At 50.3% G+C, this 24,941-nt stretch overlaps 1 protein-coding gene and 1 long non-coding RNA gene across 3 annotated transcripts in view; one reads left to right on the top strand and one right to left on the bottom strand.

Annotated features, from left to right (window-relative positions):
* Positions 1 to 3,680, top strand: part of MB21D2 (Mab-21 domain containing 2) — a 69,881-nt gene extending 66,201 nt beyond the window's left edge. The window contains exon 2 of the mRNA XM_029615531.1: positions 1,667 to 3,680. Coding sequence (XP_029471391.1) covers positions 1,667 to 2,931 — 1,265 coding nt within the window. The 3' untranslated portion in view covers positions 2,932 to 3,680. The remainder of the gene's footprint in view (positions 1 to 1,666) is intronic.
* On the bottom strand, positions 3,678 to 22,529 carry LOC115098706. Of its 2 annotated transcripts, none has more exons than XR_003858591.1 (4): positions 22,000 to 22,529; positions 9,056 to 9,215; positions 6,877 to 6,928; positions 3,678 to 3,894 (listed from the first exon to the last, which is right to left on the bottom strand). It is a non-coding gene; the product is annotated as an uncharacterized LOC115098706 (long non-coding RNA). The 2 variants fall into 2 exon arrangements; XR_003858592.1 differs by having other exon boundaries at positions 3,759 to 3,894; positions 21,989 to 22,529.
* Positions 22,530 to 24,941: the final 2,412 nt, after the last annotated feature.

The raw sequence follows: 24,941 nt of genomic DNA, 5'->3' as shown, positions 1-24,941 counted from the left end.
TAATGTAGAGTTAGGACGCTGCCTCTGAGTTGGTAAAAGGAGATTATGAATCTCTGTCCCGTCTTTTACCTGTTTAATAAAAATGTGATCGCTAAAGAGTACATGTGGTGCCGTGGCCCAGGCCACAGATATCAGCCTGTGAGGGATCTGAGATGCCAAGCATTTCGTGATCACGAGGCTCTCCGGTATCCAAGAGGGGGGGGGGGGCGGTCTGATCTTTTGTGGGGGGGGGGGGCGACGGGGACCGCACCCATCTCTAGGTCTGCCTTCATCTCTGCCTTAGATCTGGCGTTGCACGCAGGATCCAGCCGTGACATCCGGATCTCGCGGTGCGTCTGCCCGGAGTGGAGTCTGCTTCACCGTCTGTCCCCCACGTCCACCGAGCACCGGCAGGGAGCTTCCTGTTTCTGCACTTTTGCCAGAGAGCACCCAGTCCTGTGATGCTCGAGCTAGGGCTGTGGGTGAGAGAGAGCGCGTGCGGACCCTCAGGACTGCGCTAAAGAAGAGGCAGGCTGCAGTGCATTCGTGTCCTGAAACTCGCAGAACTTGTAAGCCTTATAGAGGGGTGGGTGGGGAGGCGACAACGAAGAAAGCCTGTCCAGCTCGTCACCGGGGCAGGGTTTGAGACCTGGGTCGGTCAAATTCTCTTCACTTCCCTCCAGAGGATCCACTCCCAGACAGCAAAAGATTATAAACCACTGGCGGCTCGCAGAGGTGCCTTAGTGTCAGGGTTGCAGAAGGCGCTCCGGTGGGACCCCCAGCCTCAGCGTGGCCCTCGTGGCGAATCCCAGGACCGTTTGGTTTGTTTGTCCGAATGGCTTGGTACAGTCAGAATTGTCCTGCCTGAGGTCCCAGACTCCCATCCTGCGTTTTTGGCCTCCGGCTGTACCGGGCAGCGAATGCCACACGCGGTGCCGCCCTCGCCACGCTGAGTTGTCACTAACAGTAGTGGTTTGGGGGGAAGCGGGCGTAAGCAGGCAGTGCTAGTCCTGCCTGTCAGTCTGACCTCCCTAGCTTTGCCCTGTCCCAGACACACTGAGACGCTTCCTATTCTAAGGAAGTGCTCAGGATTATACAGCCACAGTAATTGGATGGATGGGAAATGGGCTTTTTCTGCCATCACGTTTCTCTGTTTCACATGGACAAGTTCTCAGATCTGATTAAATACATTTTTTTTTTAAGTATCTGTATCTGATTAGGGTTTGTTTCTAAAATCTCTCCTGGCAGAGCACTTTATTTCCTATTTTGCTTGCATTCCATAAGCTGCCTCCTCGGTGCAGGTTTCTGGCTTACACAAAATAGGAGGCAGCGTTTTGTAAGGTTGGTTATTTGGCAATGAGACAAGACCGGACGATCCAAGGGCAGGGGAGTTGGAATTAGGACTGGATTATAGGTTTTCTAATAACAGCCTGGAGTTAGTTTAGCAACACTTTGACCTACAATCTGAATTCTCACACTCAATTTAAAAAAAAAAAAAAAAGGAAGTCCAGAACTTGCCTTGTGTTTTTTAAAACTGCTTATCACCCTATTATCAATTTGTGCAGAGCACCAGTGAGTTTTCTCAGCTGCCTAAGCCTCTTAAAATGACTCGTAATGTGGTTAAAATCTGCCAGTGTTACCCCGGAGAGGGCTGTTTTTCACCTTCTCCTCTTTCCTTCCTTCCTAGGAATGGTGCAGAAACTTGACTTGAAGCTCCCTGTCGCCAACGAGTACCTGCTGCTTTCGGGAGGGGTACGGGAAGGGGTCGTGGACTTGGATCTGGACGAGCTCAACGTCTATGCCCGAGGAACGGACTACGACATGGACTTCACCCTGCTGGTGCCGGCCCTCAAGCTGCACGACCGCAACCAGCCCGTCACCCTGGACATGCGCCACTCCGCGCTGTGCCACTCCTGGCTCAGCCTGCGGCTCTTCGATGAGGGGACCATCGGCAAGTGGAAGGACTGCTGCACGATAGTGGACCACATCAACGGCGCCACCAACTATTTCTTCTCGCCCACGAAGGTCGCGGACTGGTTCTACGACTCCATCAGCATCGTGCTGTCGGAAATTCAGAAGAAACCCCAACGGGGGATGCCCAAGGTGGAGAAGGTGGAAAAGAACGGGACTCTGATCTCCATCATTTTGGGGGTCGGCAGTAGTCGCATGTTGTACGACATCGTTCCGGTGGTGTCGTTCAAAGGCTGGCCCGCGGTGGCGCAGAGCTGGCTCATGGAAAACCACTTTTGGGATGGCAAGATCACGGAAGAGGAAGTGATTAGCGGCTTCTACTTGGTGCCGGCCTGCTTCCATAAAGGCAAGAAAGAGAACGAGTGGAGGTTGTCCTTTGCCAGAAGCGAAGTTCAGCTGAAAAAGTGCATCTCGAGCAGCCTCATGCAAGCCTACCAGGCCTGCAAAGCCATCATCATCAAACTGCTGTCCAGGCCCAAGGCCATCAGCCCCTATCATCTTCGCAGCATGATGCTTTGGGCTTGCGATCGGCTTCCCGCCAGTTACCTGGCCCAGGAGGACTACGCCGCCCACTTCTTGCTGGGGCTGATCGACGACCTGCAGCATTGCCTGGTCAACAAAATGTGCCCCAACTACTTCATCCCGCAGTGCAACATGCTGGAGCACCTGTCGGAGGAGACGGTCATGCTGCACGCCCGGAAGCTGTCCTCCGTCCGCTCGGACCCGGCGGAGCACCTCCGGACTGCCATCGAGCACGTGAAGGCCGCCAACCGCCTCACGGTGGAGCTCCAGCGGCGAGGGAGCGCCACCAGCATCCCCTCGCCTCAGTCGGACGGAGGAGACAGCGGCCAGCCTGATGACCGCCTAGCCAAAAAGCTGCAGCAGCTCGTGACTGAGAACCCTGGGAAATCCATTTCCGTCTTCATCAACCCCGACGATGTAACCAGGCCCCACTTCCGAATCGACGATAAATTTTTCTGAGTGTTTTTTTTTTTCTTTTCTTCTTTTGCTGCTCTTTTATTCTAAGACTTACGAGGTGTAGTGTCTTGTGATGTCTTGTTTTACATAATCCAGCACGGATCGGACCTGTGGAGAGGGGGGGGGAATATTCATTGAATGGAGGGTGGTTCCGTGCGACTTGAAACCATAAATCGCTCGCTGGCGTCTGGCTCCGATTTTTAGTGGAAGCAGTTTTTAAAAGGAGAAGCTGAGTCAGAGCGAAAGTGGCCCCCCTCTTCTGTTTTCGCAGCTGCATTTCACCTAGGTCGGAGTTTCTCTCCTGTTTTCGGGGGCTCAGCTTCCTTCTCCTTGAGGAAACACTTTTAGAAATAACCCCTTTCAGTTTGGATTGACTTGCACGAGCTCTGTACTCAGCTGCCGGGGCCCGGCCTCCAAGGGCAGATGGACAGCTGGGCTATGCTATGTACACCGAGTAAATGGGGGAAATAGATGACGATATGTTTTTGTGTATGTGCAATGTTTCTTTGATCCTTTCTCGTTTGCTCAGTATATGTGTTTACCTATAACACTGTTTTTAAATCACTAATGCCTTCCTTTAGGTTCCTCCTGCAGGCCGGGGCTCATAAACCATAGGCTGGGCTACTGTAGTCCTCCCACCGGTCCCAGCCAGCAAGGGAAACAGGAGGCTTTTAAAAAAAAAAAAAAAGTGAAATGTATTTTTTTAATGATTTTTTTTTTCCTTTCTTTTTATTTAAAAAAAAAAAAAAAAAGTTTAGCACAGGGCTAGAGTTGAGCTGTCAAAGGCTGGGGTCGTCCAGCCAGGGAGGGGGGTCCCAGAGGTCGTCCACCAGTGCCATCTGCTGGGTCAGGCTTCGGGGTACCGGTTTCCACAGGGGGGGGGGGGGAGAGACCCCACCAGCCTGATTCCTCTTCCCACAACGGTGGCCGGGTTACAGAAGGATTGAGGAGGCAGCACCCAACGGTCTGCGGGAGAAAAGAATAAAATGAAAGTTAAAGTGCATAGAGCAGCCCAGAGCAGCATTACACCCCATGGAAGGTGGAAGGGGGGTCCCTACGGGTCTGTGGTCAGCGGCGGTGGGCCATCGCTTCTATGAACCATGCCAGACTCCTGTCTGGCATGGCCTGCACAGTGCACGACAGCGACTGTCTTTGAACCGCTGTCTTGACAGTTCGGACCCTGCGTTCGGTTTCACAGCTAAGGGTTTTGAAATCCCAGCTCCCCGTCAGCCCGCGTCCCTCGTAAGCTGTGAGCGCACCTTCGCGCTTAGGGAAAACGGGCGGCATTTCAGACGGCGCCGCGCGCGCACGAGAAGTTTTTATTTTGCACACCCAGCCCACAAAAAAAAAAAAAAATTAAAGAAACCATCGCTGGTGCGGCGGCGTGGCAGGTGGGGGTTCTCCGAGCCGCTTCCCATGCTCCTCCCCTCTTTCTTTCAGCCGGGACCACGGGAAGGCGAGGTAGGATGATGGTGGCAGGCTCCTTCACAGCCATCCCATGCCCTTCCTGTATCATCCCCTCTACCTGCTCCAGGATGAATGCAATTCACTGTCCCCCCCCCCCCTGCAGAGGCTGCACAAGGCCCAAGTCCTTTTCCATGCTCCAGAAATGTTCTCTCTCTGTCCCCCGCCCCCTTCTCGTCTGGCTATTGCAGCAGCCTCTTTGTAGCCAAGAGCGTTTAGGTCTCAGCCAGACGCCCGCTGTGGGGGGTGGTCGTGCGCTCACCTTTGCTCCAGCAACTGTGAACGTTCCCTGCCCACTTATTACAGCTTTCGGGATATTGTGGAAATCCATTTTATTCTTTCAGATTTTTGAATCGTTCTATTTTATTTTATTTTTTTAACGGTTAACTCCCGCACAGACCTAGATTTTTTTTTTCCTTAGCCTTGCGTGTCCCTTTTTCCTGACCATTTTTTTGTAGCTGTAGCCACAGAGGCAGCATTTGCACTCGGAGCCGCACTGTACCGAAGGTCCGGGAGAATCAGAGCGGCTTTTTCGGCCCAGCGGTTTTTCCCCTCCTCTTCCTTCGGGGCTTGCACCTCGGCAGAAAGGGGGGAACTGGGACTCGGTCCCGTGAGCCTTCGTTTCCCCCACCCTCCCAGCGTCCTCTCGCCCGGGGTCACCGCAGCCACAGCCTGGCACCAGCACTCTCTCCAGAACCCTGCGACGGTGGGCCGGGGCCGCCAGGCATCGGCGCTGCGCGACTGCCACCACCCGGGAGAACCGTCGGCACAGCCTCCCTCCTTGCGTGAGCATGGGAAGTGAAAGCGGCGCGCCGCGAGCGAGTGGCTTTTTTAAGAGGCGATGCGCCGCCTTCCCGTGCAGGCGCACCAAAGCAAGTCCGGTGCGTGAAGGCTGCCGGCAAGTGCGCAGGTGCGGTCTCGTCAGGGAGCAGGGGGAAAAGCTTGGGACCTCGGGTGGGGGTGGGGGTGGGGATGAAAAAAATGACCTGCAATCTCCACCATTTTTCTTTTTTGAGGAAGAGGACTGGGCTTTGCAGCTTCCCTAAAAAAATGTCTGCTTTGAGCGTGTCTAGAGGGAGGGTTTTTGCTGCTTTGGTTTCGAAGAAGAGGTGGGGGATGTCATTTGAGAGCTGACTGTAGGTGATCTCTAGTGAAATGGAAAGAGGGCGCTCTGGAAGCTTCGGCTCCTAGGGTCAGACGTGACTTGCTCTGACTTTTCAGATGCATTGCAATGCCTGCGTGAGACCGATGAGAGAGAGAGAATCCGAAGATGCCAGGGCAGCCACCTCCAGGCCCCGCGCAGCTCTCGCAGATGGGCCGAGCGACTTTTTTTTTTATTGCCCATTTTTAATGAGGGGGTCCCTTTCCCATTGCAGGGAAGGGGGGGCTCCGGTTTCCTATACCTGAACCCTTGGTGTGGAGCAGCCCAAGAGCAACCGGCGGGGGAACGCGGGAGGGCCCAGCTGTGGCAGGGCCGGGATGGTTCTCAGGACCCTCCACACGGAGGATGCAGGAGACTTAGGGTAGAGGCTGCTGAAAGGGAGGTTGCAGCTTGCCGTCTCGGTAATGGTTTTGTTTACTTAGTATTTCCAAGCTGGAAAGCTCTCTGGGCGTGAATCAGGTGTGCGCATCCCAGGAGGGAATAATGGCTTAGCCTGTCCGCTCTTACAGGCCGATACAGAAAGAAACGCGGCAGAGCACCCACTCTCCCGGCGCGCGCACAGGCCACTCTCCTGTGTGCGCGATTCAGTAAAAAAAACAAACTATTGAAATTAGGGCCCGCGGCAAAAAGAGGCGCTAGGGACACTAGTGCGTCCCTAGCGCCTCTTTTTGGACAGGAGCGGCGGCTGTCAGCGGGTTTGACAGACGATGCTCAATTTTGCCGGCGTCGGTTCTCAAACCCGCTGACAGCCACGGGCTCGGAAACCGGACGCTGGCAAAATTGAGCGTCCGGTTTTCAAGCCGCGGGCTGATTTAAATTTTTTAATTTTTAGTTACTTTTTACTTTTGAGACCTCCGACTTAATATCGCTATGATATTGTTGGAGGGTGCACAGAAAAGCAGTTTTTACTGCTTTTCTGTGCACTTTTCCGGCACCGGCAGAAATTAACGCCAGCCTTTGGGTAGGCGCTAATTTCTTAAAGTAAAATGTGCGGCTTGGCTGCACATTTTACTTACTGAATCGTGCGGGAATACCTAATAGGGCCATCAACATGCATTTGCATGCTGCGGACGCTATTAGTCTCGGAGGGGTTGGAAGCGCGTTTGATGCGCTATTACCCCTTACTGAATAAGGGGTAAAGCTAGCGCGTCAAACGCGGGTTAACAGTCGGCCTGTTAGTCTGCTAGAGGAGAGCAGAATAAACCATTCCTGCAGCTCCTGCTACCTCCCAGACTGGTAAACAAGGGAGCAATTTTACAGAAACGGGCTTTCTGGGGGAGGAGAGGGGACTTTTTAACCAGGGAAAAAGCATTAAAACCTACCTGTAGTCAATCTGTGAACCGAAAACAGCCCTGTTCCACCCGACAACGGTTCCTGGTAAAAATAATACAATAAAATGATAAAGTGCAAGGAAGCAAGGCTCTGATTGCCCCCTCAGATCACCGCCCCCACCTTCATGCATTGGTTTCATGCTGAGGGTCTGCTTGCTTTAATGACCATTTCTGGGGTGGGGGAGTTTTTTTGGGGGTTTTTTTTAAAGTTCGTTGACACAGTTGAGCGAAAGTTGTGTGTGTGTGTGTGTGGTGCTCCTGCAGATCTTGCATTCAGTCTGCAGAAGATTCCTCGTCTCCGTTGTCTTAAAAGATTTTATTGTATAATATGCAGGATGGCCAAACCTAAACCGTAAGAGATGTATATTTCAGGCTCCTGGATGTGCTGCTAGCAGATTTTAAGATGTACACATTTTATATAAACTTTTTCGGATGGCGAGAAGTGTAAAATAAACACTGCAGAGTCCAGCCCGAACACTGCACTCGGTGCTTTACCTTCCGAAGAGCTGGAGCCGATTGGAAAGCACACGTCAGCCTGTGAATCCCTAGCGCTCGCTGTTGAGGGGTGGGAGTGGGAGGAAAATACTAACTGACTGATGGGCGCTACCGCTGCTTTTTTATTGTAATTTAAGGAACCATAACGTCTGTTCCCTAGGTGTAGGGGAAATTTGGCTTCTCGGGCCTCAAGGAGATCACTGAAGTCTTCCGTGACTTGTGGATTGGGGGGGGGGGTTTCATGACCTACGAGGGCCTGGGCATTCGCTGAGAAGCTTGTACAAGGTAACTAGATTATGAAGCCTATTTTATCAAGATCCGGACAACGTTTCGCCTGGCTCCCTGGGCTAAGGTTTGGGTTTCTGGGACTGACTCGAGGACCAGCCCTGGGGATGCAGCAGCGGTGGCGTTCCAGACTGTGGAGAAACGTCAGGCCTTCAACCGATCCCATGGCTGGTTCATGAACTCTTTGTCAACATGGAAGCAACACATGGAAATTTTATATGACTCAGAGAAATAATTAAAGCCTTCGTATCTAACTGGCAGTCTGGTGGTGTTATTTAAGCAGCTGAGGCTGGATCTAGAGTTGCAGGCCCCATCCTAGCGTAAAATGGAGGCCTTCTTCGCCAAGTGATCGATAGTCCATAAATAATGCCCGAAAAAGGCTGGGCTGGCGCTGTTCCAGAGTTGGGGGGGGGGGGGGGGGGGGGGGAAGACTTTAACATTTGTAATTTGCTTTTGAACTATGAGGTATAACGTGGATTACTGTTTTGCTATAAAAGTGATTTCTACAGGCGGATTTACCCACCTACGGCTGGTGCTCAGCTGCCCTGGAAGGCCGGAAAGTCACGGGCAATGCAGGATTTAGATCCCGGAAGCCCCTACAGCTGCACCAACGTCGTAAATTGGGGCTTTAAATTGCAAGGCTGAGACGGTGCTGCCTGTTGGCTTCCGGCCCACTTTCTCAAGCCTCCTTTCCCATAGTCAGAGAATCGGGATCAAGCCCTCAATGTGGGAGAGGGCTGGGTTTCAGATTTTGGTGTTCGCAGGCAGGACCAGGGAACTGGAGAGGTCCTTGATTTTGGGCGTGTGCTTTTGCCACCTGCCCGTTAATCTGGCCCTGGTGCTGGGTGTTGACTTGGGGCTTTGGGCTCTATACACGCCTTGACCAGAGAGTCTGAGCCTTGCGAATGGAGGGGGACGGTCTTCACCATCTCATCTTAACGCCGATCACTGGTTTCTTTTTTTTCCTCCCCTCCCCCCCCATTTTACTGCTCGCGCTTCACTTTCCTCTCCAACCTGCTGACAGCCATTTCCACAAGGATCTGTCGGAAAAGTGAACTGTGCCTTTTTATTTATTTAAATAGGGCAGCCCAGACTGGCCACCAGTTCAGTTTTAAGATAGCCTTGGATTCTCTTGCAGACACTGCTAAGTACAGGAAGGAAAAAAGGATAGAAAACGGTTCTACATTTGAAAGTCGAACTCAACAGGCCAAATACTACAATAATAATACAGGTCCCACTGTATTAAACCAGTCTGATCCCTCTGTTTATCTGAGCATGGCAAGTGAATTAAATGATTTTCCACGGGGTACACGAAGCCCTTTTTTTTTTTTTTCCAGTCTCCTAATCCCATGTAACACCCCCCCCCCCCCCCCCCCCCCCCAGTACTCACCTGGTGCCTTCACTGGGGCAGGTAAATCCACGTGGCTGAAGCCCAGCCCCGGCAGATGCCTGCGTGCAGGGCCAGGAGGAAGGCTGACAGAGCAGGTGTCACAGTCTGGCCCAATCCCCACTTTCACCACTGGTGGCAAACAACTGCAGTTGTCTGTGCCCTGATGAAAAAAAAATGTGCACACAACTGTTTGACGGAAGGCAGAAAGGCTTCGCTCTCCCCCTGCTGTACATGCAGGTCTGACATTGCGTACAGTCGTAATGATTCAATCCACATTTCATCTAAGTGTTCATGAAAATTTCATATTTAGGCCAGGAGCTCCCAACCTTCTGGGGAGCGTGGATCCTGTTTTAACCTCCAAAACTTTTACGGGTCCTCGCATACATCTGCTTAATTTTTACGCGCAGTTGAATACCTTATGCAAAACTGATTTAATGAGATAAATAATGTGCACTCCAGAATCATTTGTAAGGTATAAAACTTTAATATTAAACAAGGAATGATTCCTGATATAGGAAATGTGCTCTCCCTCCTGCCTTCCCTCCACCACTGAACCCTTCCGGAGTACGCTCCCTCCTGCTCTCTCGTCTGGTTCTGTCCCTCCTGCCTTCCCTCCGGTCCTGCTTCCCTCCACCACTGAACCCTTCCGGAGTACGCTCCCTCCTGCTCTCTCGTCTGGTTCTGTCCCTCCTGCCTTCCCTCCGGTCCTGCTTCCCTCCACCACTGAACCCTTCCGGAGTACGCTCCCTCCTGCTCTCTCGTCTGGTTCTGTCCCTCCTGCCTTCCCTCCGGTCCTGCTTCCCTCCACCACTGAACCCTTCCGGAGTACTCTCCCTCCTGCTCTCTCGTCTGGTTCTGTCCCTCCTGCCTTCCCTCCGGTCCTGCTTCCCTCCACCACTGAACCCTTCCGGAGTATGCTCCCTCCTGCTCTCTCGTCTGGTTCTGTCCCTCCTGCCTTCCCTCCGGTCCTGCTTCCCTCCACCACTGAACCCTTCCGGAGTACTCTCCCTCCTGCTCTTTCCTCTGGTTCTGTCCCTACTGCCTTCCTCATGTGACCCATGGCCCCTTCCCTAATGCCTTCTCCCTCCTGTGTCTCCCCCCCTCCCTGGTCCTCCCCATTGAGGCCTCCCCATGAGTGCTCCCCTCTTGCATTTCCTGCTTCCTCTGCTCATCCTCCACGGCCGCTTTCTGAGTGCTGCACCCTCCCTCCTCATGGGTCCTCCCAAGTGCCTTTCCACCCCTTTTTTCCTGAGTACTTTGCCTCCTGTTCTCTTGCTTCTGTGGTCCCTTCCCTGGTTCTCTCCCTCCTTCCTTCTCCCCATGGCCCTATCCTGAGCACTTTTATTGATTTTAATCTTTATTAAATTTAAATTTTGTACAATATTAATACAAGAACAAAATGTGATGTTTATACCATAGTAGACCAAATTTAAGAAGAAAAATACTGAAACATTTCTCCGAGGAGAGTAGACTATTAGTCCTCACACATAGGTGACATCATCGGATGGAGCCACAATGCGGAAAACTTCTAGAACTTTGGCTAGGCCCACTGAGCGTGCCCAGCATGCCTTGTACCAAGCGTCCACGCTGGATCCCTCTTCAGTCTCTTCTGCAGAACTGTAAGCCTTGCAGTGTGATTCAGCTCAACTGGTTGTTTTTTGCCTTGTGGAAAACTTTTTGCTCTTCGCATTTTTCATGGCTTTTTTTCCTTCACGCCATCTCTGGGTCCCTCAGTGGTGCCTTCCCATAGTGTCCCTAGTCAGGGTTTTTGGCGTTTTAGGTAAGTTTTTCTTTTGTTTCGCAATCGACTCCCCCTGTGGTGGCAGTGCCTCTTGCCCTCAGGGCATCAACACCCGCTGCCCGACTTTGCGGCCCTTTTGTTTTGCCCCGTTATGGCCATGTTCGGTTTCCACTAATGCCCCCAGTACCCGAGGACCAGGTCTATCACTGATCCTCATGAGGGTGTGCATCCTCTGCTTGGGGGCATCGCATGATGTCCGGGGTTGCCGCTTGTGCACCCAAATGACCCCGAAGAGACATCAACTTTGACTCAACAAGATGGATCAGCTCTTTGGGTTGAGGAAGTCCAAGCCATCAGCATCAAAGGACCTTGGAGCAGCACTGATGGACATAATGCTATCGCCATCAGCAGCACCATCTGTTCCGTCGATGCTGTAGGTGGATAAGGGCGCTGGAGACCAACCGTTATTTTTTTTTTCTCCAGGCCGAGGATGCTGGGGAAAAACCGGGCCGAGCATTGAGGGAAACAAACATCACTACCAGTCCCCATCGATGCACTGGGTTTTGCTGCAATGCCCCCGAGCAATCCCATGGCAAGGAGAGCCCATCCTCTATTGATGCCCAGGGTCTGCATCTGTCTCCACTGGTCCTAGTGCCAGTCGCCCATTCCTCTCACAGGTCCAAAGATGATCTGGCCACCCTTCCTTCCTGCCAGTTGGTGTTGGTATCGGCAATGCTTGAGGAGGAGCTGGAGCTCCGAGTTCAGCTGGCAGTGGAGCAGACACTGCAGGGCTTCAGTTCTGTGTCATCGATGGCACCAGATCCAGTGCAGCCTGTCCTCGTGCTGCTTATGGAGAAGCTCAATGTCCTCATCTGTGCATTACTGACCCAGCTGACATCAGTTCCTGGCACAGCATCGATGCCCGGTGAGGCACAGAGGCTTCCCCCTATTGATATAGTGGTCTTTGCTGGTTCCTCCAAGGAGGGAGCTCCACTGACGATGGCAGGGACACAGAGGCCTGTAGCCCCCTGTCCAGTTCCACTGGTGCCTGCACCTCTGGACATAGGTTGAGCATCTAGGGCCCCATCCTCTATGGCATGCAGTGAGGATTAGGGTCCCTTGACCCAGGGGGGGGGATAATCTGAGGTTAGTGTTCTCCTTTGAGGATTCTGATGGTCTCCCATCAGATCCTTCTCCTCCAGATGAACGAAGGAAGTCTCCCACTGAGGACTTAACGTGCGCAAGGTTTGTGAGAGTGATGGCAGAGGCCACCCTTTTTCCTCAACATTTGACAGAGGAGGATGCCAGGCAAAAAATGCTAGAGATATTCCAGTTTGTGAAGCCTCCTAAGGAGATACTGGCAGTCCCAGTACAGAGATCCTTAAGGAGTTACTGCTGAGGATATGGGAACCACCCCCCTCACATAACAAGAACACAGACGGGGTCTACCTAGTCCCAAAGACTGCCGGATTTGATAAGAGCCAGCTGCCTTGCCAGTCAGTAGTGGTCGAATCCGCTCTCAAGAGGGCCATGGTCATTGTTAAAGAGTGGGCACGGGAGCGCTGTATTTTACAACCCTTCATGCAGGGCTCTGGATGGGTTCCTGGTCTCGAGGCCGTTGATGTCATGATCAGACGTGGGGCAGTGTGTCCAAAAACCTAGGAGAAAATCCCTGGGCTGATTTATAAATCAAGACCCATGGGCGAAACTCCACGCTTTGGTTCTAACCTTGAAGAACAAAAACGACGTAATACTGGACCTAAAGAAAAAGACTGAGTGGACAGACCTGCCTGGGCCAGGTCCTGATCGACTGTGGGGAGCTGGCCTCCAGGGAAGAGGGTTAGATTTGACCGCCCTGAAGCAGCGTTATAGCGAAACGTCGGCCACGTTGGCGGCGGTTAACAAGCATTTCTTGGCAAAAAGCACGGTTATGCGGTCAAGAAAAATCAACACATGACAAGCAAAAAGATAAGTGCCTTGCCATTAAAACTTGTCGGGATTTTGTTGGGAATGAAGTACCCGTTACAGGACATATAAATGAAAAGTTATTCGGAACGGCATCAAAGTTTCTCATTCAGAACTTAAGAAGGGCTGAAGTTAAATTCAATATAGATGATTTGCTGTGGTGAAAATTTATAATTACGGTCTAAGTTTGCAAAAATTGAAGATACCAATACATGAAAGATCTACATCAGGTGAAGATATTAAACTCTATAGCTGTGTGAAAAAAGATCAACAAAAGGTATCATAAGAACTTTATTTGGAAACACAACAGTACTATAATTTGTGATTAACAAAGAGTGACTCCAAGCAATTTTATTAAAAATAAAAATAAGAGAGCAAAAGACCAGTGACTGGAACAATTGGCTTATAAGAAGTTTCTGAGAATTCGGATCTCTTGCCAACACTGAGGTCTTCTCTCTATCACAAAAAATTTTCTCCAAAAATTTTTTTTCAAAAATTGTAGTAAATAATTATGATAATAAATAAAGGCAAAACAGATTTTAATAGTTAAAATTCAACATAAAGCAATTGCAGTGATTTCTTGCAGCAAAGATTCTACATATGACTAGGTTAATGTCCTCACACTGTGGGAAGAGGCCTGACCTTTGTTGGTCCTGGTTCAGCTCCCTTTGGGGCCGATGCAATACCGTGTGCAGCGGCTAGTGCACGGCTTAACATGCGATCGGGCGCGCGTCTGTCCATAACCCCCCCCCCCCAATGCGATACGGGGATTAGCGCGTCCAAATCACAACACAGCTAATAGCGCTCTTGGCATATAAATTCCATGTAGATGAGGCTATCAGCTAATCCCCGTGATGCAAAAGGTTTCCTACGCGGCCAATGCGCCCAGTGCAATGCGGCAAACTTTACGCCAGCCCGGGGCTAGTGTAAAGGCATGCCACGCTCAAGGGTGCATTGAAAAATCCTGCTGCGTGATTCCTCCTTATAGTATCGTAACGATACTAAGTAGGAGAAAACAAATAAAGCAGATTTAGTTTTAAAAAAAAAACATTTTTGAAAACTATTCTAGACGTCCAATAGATACACACAAGAGATGCGGTCCAGGACGTGCATCTTGTGCGTGTCTATACCGGTAGCAGGAGAAAATGGATACTCGTAAATTGAGAGTCCGTTTTCCCAACCCGCTTGACAGCCATCATTCCTGGGCACCCGATGCCGAGGAGGCGCTAGGGACATACAAACGTTCCCTAGCGCCTTTTTTTTTTTTTTTTTTTGGCGCGACCCCTGATTTTTTTTTATTTAATTCTTTATAAGATTTTTAAATTTACAAAGCGAATCGCTTGTACCAGAAATACTTGGATAGTTTACAAATAGAAATCTGAAAAAAGAAAGAAAACAAAAAAGACAACAAAATATAACAAGTTAAGATAAAAGCATTTACAATGAAAACATCCATTTCAAAACTGAAAAACAGAAAGAAACTAAAGGGGGAAAGAGAAAAGCAATGGGAGGACGCTAAAGAAAACTTAAGTCAAGAATTCACAATAACGTAGCACTAACGTTATCGGAGGTGAAGAGGAGGAGGTAAGTGGGCTCTGGATCTCTATAAAAGATCATAATTGTTTGGGCAGGAAAAAAAAAAATAAAACATTCCTCACCCCTTTTAATAACACATTTGCAGGGGTAGCGAAATCTAAAAGAAAAGCCAAGGGAAATAACTTCTTGCCGAAAAGATGGGAACCCCCCTCCTCTTAACTTGTGTTACTTGAGCCAAATCCGGATCAATCCTCACAGGCTGACCATAAAACAGAGAGGAAAGATTTCTAAAGAAATTACGCATCACGTTATTTACATCTAACGTAGAAATAAAAGTGCTCCTAGCCAGGACCTCCAAGGTAGAGTTTGAGAAAATTGGACAAGTAGTCCTGGATTCCAACGCTTGCGGCCGTGCCCGGAGGTGGTTCTTTTAGGAAGAAAATAACAAGAGTTAACAGAAGGCATATTTTCAGGCGTGAATCCAAGAACGTCTTGCAAGAACCTCTTCAATGTTGAAAAAGGAATTTCCCCGGCAACTCGGGAAATTCAGAAAACGCAAGTTAAGATGTCTCGTGGTACTTTGTAGAGATTCGATACATCTGGAAAGCGAAAGTAGCAGGATTAAATTCTTGAATAGATTTAATCTTGCCTTCAACTTCAGAAACCTTAGAAGAAGTAGAGCTAACTTGCTTCTGCAATTCTAATGCTTCTTGATGATAGTTTGAGGAGAGGAAATCCAACTTGGAGTTACGCAGTTTCAAAGATTTCCCGAAGCCAGCTACCAAGTCCCACAAAGCCTCTAAGGTTGCAGCTTCCGGACGAGATGGAAAAGCGAAGGACTCGCCAACCTTCAATAGCCGCAGCTTCCCGAGATGAACAGGGCGGGGACCATCCCGTTGCCAACCCACGAGGATGATAATCCCGCCACCAGAGCAGCTTCAGTGGCCCGTTCACAAGAACCACCACCGCTCTCGGGTCGGGAAGGAGAAGCCGATCCAGCTGGCAGAGTTCGAAAAGTCACCCCTTCTGCTGCGAGCGCGAACGGCGCATCGTCTCTGTGTGCCGCAGGAACGCTCTCCTGGGAGTCACGATGCGCCGGAGGCAGACAAAGGTCTGGACTAAGGGATGCCTCTTCTGCAGGTGAATGCAGCTCTCCCTCATCGTGTTGCACATCAGAGTCCCCGGTTCCCAAAACTACTGGTGAGCTCATGTAGCGGACGATATTAGGCTGCCGAGATGAGGGGAAAGGGTCTGAAGGGAAGACGCTAACCTTCCCCTTGCACTTAGGGGGCATCTCGATGGAGGAAACAGGTAAGAACATAAATAAGCCGGACCACGAAAGCTGCACCACCCATCTATGCCACTTCGCGACCCCTAATTTAAATATTGCATCACGCGCCCAGGAGAGGTGGCTGGGCACACGTTAAGAAAACAGGCGCTCAGTACTAAGCGCCCCTTTGTGTTCTGGCTTAGGCATGCAGATACAGACTTCCCCCTTATTCACTCCTCCAACTCCCCCCCCCCCACCCTAACCTCTATACACTGCGACTCTCCCTGCCTGACCTCTGCACACATTCTCCCTTAGTCTGACCTCCACCTTCCCTTCCCCCAGCCCACCCTCTGCCCTAGCCTGACCCCAGCATGCTTTGCCCGTTCCCCATCAAGCACTCCAGTCCCTCCCACTGCCCAGGCCAGGCACTCTTGTTTCCCCCCTCCCCCATGGTCTCTGCCCTGGATGTTCACTGCCCCATAGCTGCCCATAGCTCGATGCTAGCCTCTCTTACCCACCTCTATCCTACCCAACCCGTTCTATGCACACCCCAGGGGGCGGTGGAAGAAGAGGCAGTTTGCCATCCCACTGGCGGCCTAGAAGAGGAAGAGGCCTGCAAGGCTGCCAGTGGACCCACTGGCAGCCAAAGAAATTTTTAAAAAAGAGTTTGTTCTCTTGCTCCTTCTCAATGCCAGTATGCACTGGCTAAAACGGGTGTAGCTCGCATGTGCTCCATGCTGATCTTGTGATGCACGAGATCAGCACAGAGAAAGTGCTAACCCTGTGAGATGTGATTATTGCAGGGGCCAGCACACAAGGAGGAGCAGCAGAATGGCTCCCAATGGTGTATATGTGTGTGTGAGTGAATGAATGAGTGCATTAAGAACATAAGAAATTGCCGTGCTGGGTCAGACCAAGGGGCCATCAAGCCCAGCATCCTGTTTCCAACAGAGGTCAAACCAGGCCACAAGAACCTGGCAAGTACCCAAACACCAAGAAGATTGCATGCTACTGATGCAATTAATACTGGGATGTATGTGTGTGTACAGGAACCTGTCGTGTGTGTGTGTGAGTGAGAGACAGAGAAAAATGGGAACCTGCCTGGGTGGTGTATGTGTGTGTGTGTGTGAATGGGAACCTGTAGTGTGTGTGTGAGTGAGAGACAGAGAAAAATGGGAACCTGCCTGGGTGGTGTATGTGTGTGTGAGAGCAGGGTGTGTTTGTGTGTGAATGGGAACCTGTAGTGTGTGTGTGTGAGAGAGAGAGAAAAAAATGGGAACCTGCCTGGGTGGTGTGTGAGAGAATGGGAACCTGTTTGAGCGCGAGGTGTGTGTGTGTGTGTGTGTGTGAACGGGAACCTGCTTGAGCAGGGTGTGTGTGTGTGAGAGAATGGGAACCTGCCTGGTGTTGTGTATGAGTAGGAATCTGACTAGGGTGTGTGTGTGTGTGTGTGTGTGTGTGTGTGTGTGTGTGAATGGGAACCTGTCCTGGAGTATTTGTGAGCGTGTGAGAGGAGAGGGCTCTGCCTGGGTGCGTGTGTGAAGAAAGTTGATGCCGCTCCGCTAATCCTCATTATAATTAGAATGACTGGAAATGAAGTTTTCAGGTATGAAGAGCGGTTAATTTTCTATCCTTAGCTTTTAATTATTGGGTGTGTGCCTGCCATTTTGAAATGTTGTTTGGAAAATTTTTTAAATTTTGTAGCAGTTTTAATTATTGGATGTTATTCTATTCCTTAGCTTGTTGGAAATACTCCTTTTCTAAGTATAGTTTTACGAATAGGACTGATTTATATTCCTTGACTTTATTGTTTGAGGAATGATTTATGAGAACTGGCGATGTTTCTGTTTCTCCACTGCTGTATTGAATACAGAGTCTGGCTTGTTGCAATTTCCAGTTGTTTCTGTTTTTACTTTCTTTATTCTGTATTTGATAAGGGTGAGTCTGTGTTCTGCATGTATAACTAAGGTGAGGCATTCTGTGAAAAAAAAAACCAAAAAAAAAAAAAGCGAGGAGGGGGGCAGCACAGTAATTGTTCGCACAGGGCAGCAAAAATGCTAGCACTGGCCCTGCTTATGCATTCATTCCCTTCTACCTGTCTCACTGGCTCCCTCTGAGGCAACTGCCTTGAGCCTTGCTATTCCAGTTTTCTCGCCGCCTTCTAATCCAGAGGCTTCCACCAGCTCTTGTAAGTAAGTTTAGGGATGCAGGGACCTGTCTGCTACAGGACACTTCCAGTTCACCAACCACTTTACTTCATGATCCTAAGTGCAGGAAAAAGTTGTGTTCTCCCCAGAAATAGACTTTTATTTATCAGGTTTGGCAGGATTTAGCATTTAGAAGATAACAGTAGTTCCTGTCTCTAACATCCTGGCCACTAAGCACCAATTTACCCTAAGAAAGTTCTGTCGCATAGGGGGTTTCAAACATGCCATAAACCTTAGCCTGCTTATGGCTGAGTTTCTTATCCCTGGTCCCAACTTCAGGCGATCTCCCTGCTTACCTCTGAAGCAGGCTCCGGCTGGAGAAGGTGGGCAGGGGAGGAGACTTGCTTCTGGTCTGGTACTGGCAAAGCTACTGGGTTACTTCTGGGTCCAGTACTGGCAGAGCTGTCGGGCTGCTCTTGGCTCCCCTTCACCTCAGGCTCCGTACCACCGTCAGACCCTGGGCAGGGCCTCTCCGGTCTCCTGGCCACTCCTTAAGTCTTCTCCCTCCTCGATAGCTGGGCTACTTCAGGTCCACTCTTTCTTTCAGGGTGGCGGCTTCTCCTTATTTGCCCCCCACCTTATACTTTCCAGCTGATAAATATGCATAAGCTCATGCATAATCACGTGGTGGGTGGAGGGTCTTTGCCGCATTGCAGGTCTTTCCCCCTTCCCCTTTTCTTTGGGGGGGGGGGTCCTGCCACGTATGGCAAGCTGTATGACAGAGTCAGTGTCTGAGACTGCCCTCCCCCCTTCTTCCAAGGGTAGGGGTCCTTCTGACCTCTGGACTCCCGTGGCCAGTCCATGACTCCCGCTTATGAGCTTAAGTTGCTGCATTGTCCCTCTGCCTTGGTTTTATTTACACAGGCCCTTACAAACAGTCAGATCTTGATAAGTATCCTTCAGTGCTTGTGGCCAAAGTTTCTCTCCTTTAGCTGTGACAGGGTTTTGGCCTGTCAGTATAGTGGTCTGCATAGTTCTTGCCTATTCTGATTCATAGTTGGTGCTTTCCGTAGTAAAACATGGGCTATCTCCCTACACTTTCTTCTGCCTGCGGTTCTGTTTGAGGCCTGCTCTCTTTTGCCAGCCTCTGGGGTTCCCATCGGGATCCTGGAGCCCCTCGCCCTGCTGCCATGATCCCCCAGCGTGAGCTGTTCCCATGCATATTAGGATCACACATACCTACATACATACTCTTGAATCCGAGAATGTGCCCCTCAGCATTTGAGCTTGCTTGCAGTGATGAGTCAAGTATTAATGCCATGATAGGCACATGCGCGCCACCCGGCCTCAGCAGTACCCAAATGAGCAAAATACTGGCTTAGGATAAGTATTTGCCAAAGCAGGAGCACAAAGGGGAAGGGGTCTCTTCCCGCCTCCCCCTATCCACACACTCGCACCTGCTTTTCCCCTCCCCACCATCCACACACACAGATCGGTGCAATACCGTGTGCTGCGGCTAGTGCATGGCTTAACACGCGATTGGACAGGCCTTTTGGACAGGCATCCGTAACCCCCGACGCAATACGGGAATTAGCGTGTCCAAAATGCGCCTCCAAACCACCGCATAGCTAACCCGCTCCGGTCCTGGTTTTGCTCCCTTTTGCATTCGTGGAGCTGTAGCATCACTTTCTTAGGGCAATCAGCTTTGTCGGCGACAGTGGATTACCAATCTGCAGTATGAAAAAAAAAAATCCCATAGAGCTATTCGACACGAGCAGTGCTTCTAACAATTTGCATTCCACCCATAAAAAGAAGGCCCACACTTGCTGTGAACCCTGCCGGTGGTAACAGCGTGAATGCTTGAGAAATGTGTTAAATAGCCTTAAATTGCTTCTTCTTTCTCGTGTCTGGAGGGATTGGTATGAGCTACAGCAACCTCCTCTCACCCACGCTGGGGGTCCGCGTCACTGCTCCGACCTTTCGCAGTAGCTCCTGCCGAAAGCTGAAATGAAATTGGCTGACTCACCCTCATAAGCAACCGCCTAGGTTATCATGGATTGACTCCTGCAGGAGTAAGGTTTATTTTTTCTATCTATTTATTTATTTCGAGGGGTTTTTTTTATACCGAAGTATAGCGGGTTGCCTTCACTCCGGTTTACAAGATAACAACTTAATACAGTTTGGTAACACTTGAACGATTTAAACAACAGTGAACAGAGTAGGGGAAGGGTTAAAAGGGAGAGCAACGATAACAAACTGAAAAGGTTACTTTACAGCAGGCGGTGACTTCGTATAATGTCGGGGGGGGGGACGGGGGACAGGGGGCAGAAATCATGGGGAGGGGCGGGGTAAACCGGGGGAAGAAAGTGTTGGGGATGTGGGGGGGTGGGATCTGGAAAGGGCGGGGGGAGGTAGAAGAGGGGGGGGGAGGACATTCGGGGGGAATCGGTAAAGACTTGCTAAGGGGTGGAGAGGAGTGACGGCTTAGCCGACTCCGTCACGGAAAGTTAGGTTGAAAAACCAGGTTTTGAGTTCCTTTTTAAAAGATTTAATGTCACCGAGTGAACTTAGGTGTTGAGGTAGGGTGTTCCGAAAAACTCCTAGCACAGGAGATGAAAAATCTAAGCTGCCTCACCTGCTCCTTATGACCTGGAGCCAGGCGCTTGTGCCAGCCAAGAACGGACTCTAAGACCGGCAGGCCAGTCTCTACATGGTCACTTTCAGTCACAATCATGCCAACCTGCGTTTTTGTTTTCTTTTTTTTTTTTTAAAGGGACAGCACCTAGGGTTGCCATCTCCATCGGGGAAAAAACGAAAACGGAGGTCCATCACTGTGTTTTTCCAAAGATCTTTGATATTCTGCCTTTTCCAAATTAGTGTCAGAGTGCACTACAATTAAACTTAAATGTTAATTTTGCACTATTGTATGAAGAAATCTAACAAAGCAAGTGAGGGATGTAAAGGTAAGATGCGATGTCTTGGGGGGGGGGGGGGGGGGGGGAGGGATTAATTTGATCATATAAGGGTGCAGGAGGAGGTGGGCTGGTAGGGGAGTCAGGGTAAAGAACCGGGTTCGTGGGATCGAATCACATGCATAAGGTTGTGGTACCACTGAAGCGCGGGTCCAGAGCTGACAAGACCCAGCCCTGACCCCTGCACCACCCCAGCCAGCTCCTCTGGAACTGGCCTCCTTTTCTTTGGGACTATTTCTGGCCATCCCTTTACAATCCGGGAGGGTGGCATTAGCCTTCCTCCCGACAAGATTCAATATACGACTTACGACTGTGGTCCTGCATCCCGCAGGGCCACGCTAATTGGCCTGAACATAAGTCACAAGATTTTGAGGTGACATAGCTGGCCAGAGGTGTCCCAAGTTCTGAGCTTAGAATAGGAGGTTCTACTTCTCTTTGGGCCTATTTCAGACCGTACAGAAAAATGCCCGGGAGAGGGGCACCAGCCCACTCTCCCACCGAAATATGAGACAAATAACTGTGCCCTGCATCCCGCAGGGGACACAGAAGAAAAGGTCTGAACAAGATCACAAAAATGTGACACAGCTGGCTAAAGATGTACCATGCGCAGAGGCTTGGGAGAAAGGGGAGGGGTAGGGGGGGGGGCCACTGCCAGGCATGCACCTGTGAGCCGCTGATGGGAAAGAGGGAAAAGCTTGACTAGTACCCACTTTCAGTCTCCTTCCCAATTTCTACCAAAGCAGGAATAGAACCTGTCTACTTCTCTTTGGGAAACCAATGTGATAAGCGGAACTACACTTCCATGCATGCAACGGGGCACAGCCAGAACCGGTTTATTTAACCCGAGGGGAGGTGGCAATGCTTGCAGCGCCACCCACCTCCCTTCCAAGCATACTTAATATAAAAAGTACCCGTATGTCTGAGCCTACGACCTGCGAACTACTATTACTACTCCTTATTGTTTCTGGTCGCGCTTCCAGATGTCACACAGCAGCCCCGAACAAACATCGCGAGCAATCATAAGAACATGTAGGTATTTACCACTTGTCACAGCTGCAGGAGGCTGAAGCCTCTACAGGAAAGGAAAAATGCTTGTTGAAAGCATTAACCGTAGTGGCGTAAAGGGTGCAATAAACCACATCGGGGTTACACCAAATCCTATAGCCAGAGATTCCCCCTAGTAACACGGAACAGCCCGAGGGGGGCGGCAGGCTCACAGCTCTTACAGAACCGAGCACCTTAGGGAAGGGGCAGGCTAGGGTAGGGCACAGGCGGTGCTGGGAAAAAATAAAGTGAAGTTACCTTTTGCTTACCTGAAGCGCACGAGGGTGACAGCAACCAAAACAAGGTGGTTTGGCTCCACGGACCTTTCTGCTTCCTTCTCACCCCCGAGCCTCGCTATTCAGGAGTCAAGTGTAGAAGTTTGTGGAAACCCAGACATTGTATAATTTTTCTTCTGCGCTGGGTCGCATAAATCTTCGCCCACCTCGCGTGGGAGCTGAAAAACTGGAGCCTCCTTTTTTTTTTTTTTGTTTCCTTTGCAGTTTGGACTGCTGCCTCCCCCCCGATGGCCTGAGGAGGCGAGCCAGTCCCGGGTTTTTGGCCCTGCTGCATGCCTGGAGCTAGAGCTCGGATTTTCCTAGGTCTCCATGCATGCACTATGGAGGGGTAGGGGGTGCGGAAAACCAGGACTGGATCTAGTGTGGGGGGGGGAGATGGAGCCTGAAAGCTGCAGGGACCTTTGATGTTTATCTTCTGGGCCAAATCCCATAGCAAAGCCCCGCCCCCAGCCGGGACGCCTCCAGGGTAAAGCCCTGGCTCAACCCTTAACTGCACCCTGATTGGTTTCTTCAGGGGTGGACTCCGCTTACAGCGGAGAACGCGCTCCTCTGATTGGACAGTGCTCTCCACGCCCCCCCTCCTCCGTTCTCACGCCCCCAGCCAATCGCGCGGGGTCTCGATGTTTAAGGTGGAGACTGCGGGCGAGAAGGAGCCAAAGAGAAGAGCAGAGCCCCGTCCCGAGCTCTGCGCACGATCCGGAGTCCGGGGAGCCGTGACTGTCTTCATTCCTAAACCGTTCACGTCTACGGGGAAAATCCTCCGTAAATCTAACGATGATGAGGGTGGGATGACCGGAAGGAACGTCTGCCTTACTGAGGGAGTTTTATTTAATTATTAATATTTTTTTGGCAGATTTCAGCTGAAATGCAGGTTAAAAACTCCCCCCGTGGTTAGTATGTCACAGTGCAGAGAGCCGATCACTCACTCGCTCGTATGGACCCAGATGCTATAGAGATCTCTGGAGGGAAACTTCTACCCAGGGCTGGCTTGGAACTAATACGGTGAATTAAAGTACAAGTAAAAAAACAAAACAAAACAAAACACCTTATTTATTGTGGAGGAGTGTGGTGAGCCTATAATGGCCAAAAAGATCTATAGGGTATGGAATTAACACAGACACACACACACAGTATGCTGCCAGCAAAAACAAAACAGAGCAAGAAAATGATTTAGTGCAGGGCCAGTGTGTAATTGTCAAATCTTTCCCTGGAGTCAAAGTGCACCACCTTCGTACCTCCTAGAACCCCACGCAGTAGACTCCACTAACTAAAATGTTCTGAAACAACAAATGTTAATTTAAAAAAAAATGCAGCGGCAGCACGCTCTACATTCCTCAGAATATCATTCTTGACTCTTAGGCTATACATCCAGGTCCTTACCTTATTTCACGGTATCCTTTTGCTTTTCCGTGATAATCTTATCTCTTATGTTTTTATAAGTTTTAGGAATATAACGAATGCACGGTGCACCTTTTACTGTGGCCACCAGTCTTGTGTTTAAAAGTCTTCCGCCCCTGAACCCTCTCTTCAAATCGCCCTGCCACCGATGCCTCACATGACTTCATGGCCTTCTGATGACTATCAGCACAGCAGCAGCTATTCACTTCCATTCCTAATGATAGGGTGGATACGTGGATTTGGAGGGGGGATGGGGAGGGGAAAGAACCTAGCAAACTTGTTAAACTCCAATACCATCTTAGAAATTAAATAAGAAGCAAAAAGGGGATTTTAATGATATTATCTTGACTGCCCACTGAATTATGTAAAAAAAATGAATTTGTTAATAGTGCAGCCTTTATGTAATAAACTCTATAACAGTTTATTTCAACCTAGTGCCCTGAATCAATAGAAAGCTATAAATTACAAATTTCTAACATTATGGCTTTAGAAATGAATCAGAACTGTATTAGGATTTTTATTTATTTATTTGTTGTTGTTTTTTTTGCAGGAACTCAGCCGATAAAGTTAAACGGGGAGTGGCAAGTGAATTGGCCTGGGAGGTGTCGTGCGTGCAGCAGAAGAGGGAGGTTGGCAGGGTTGCCCCAGTCGCTTTCCTGTTCTCAAGCAGACGCCCTAGCAGTAACGGAGGCCGCGCTCGAAGGTGGCCTCCCAGCACGCAGTCACACCACGCTTTCAGCCCCCGGCGGTCTCACCTCATCCCTACGGACCTTTCGTTTCCGATTTTTATTTTTTTCCTGGGAATTTACCAGGGTTTATTTCAACATGAATAAAAAAACGGGAGAAAATCAGTGGGGAAAAAAATTACTCATCATTTTAGTGGGTGAATATCGGAGCTTAGTGGGGTGGGCAGGAGGGCGCAGGACAGGGAGAAAGAGAAAAGGAGGGAGGCCGAAGGGTGAAGGGACTGACACAAGGGGCGAGAGAGCAAGAGAGAACTAGAAGGAGTGGAGATAGGGGGAGAGATGAGATGCTTAAAGGGGATGGGGATAGAGTTGGGATGCTGAAGAGAAAGAAGGGGAGGCAGGTCTGGGGGAGGAGGGGCAGGAAGAGAGATCTGTCCCCAAGAACAGCAACGAAGGCTCAGAGGCCCCAACATAATTTAAGGCACTACGTTGAGCCTACCAAACCTTTGTTGTTTTTCTTGTGGAGGGTAAGGATAAGGCTACAGATAGGAGAGGTGGTAGGAGGGGGGAAGGAGAAGAGAGCCCCCCTCCCAAATGTTGACCAGGCCTCAGCCCCCTTTTTCTTCCTGCCCCTAGCCCTCCTCCAGGATCCCACCTCTATCTCCACCCCTCTTCTCCTTCAGCCCCTCCTCTCTCCCCCAGACCTCCCTCTTCCTGCTCCGTGGCCGTCCGTGCCCGGTGACATTGTTCAGGCGTCGGCAGCTGCGGAAGAGGGGCCGAGGCACTGCAAGGCCAGCACCGGGCGAGTGGCCGGGCTAGCGATAGCAGCGG

Source organism: Rhinatrema bivittatum, chromosome 9 (assembly GCF_901001135.1).
Source record: "Rhinatrema bivittatum chromosome 9, aRhiBiv1.1, whole genome shotgun sequence".
NCBI lineage: Eukaryota > Metazoa > Chordata > Amphibia > Gymnophiona > Rhinatrematidae > Rhinatrema > Rhinatrema bivittatum.
The sequence above is the reverse complement of the archived record's forward strand: the minus strand, read 5'-3'. Positions and strand labels throughout refer to the sequence as shown.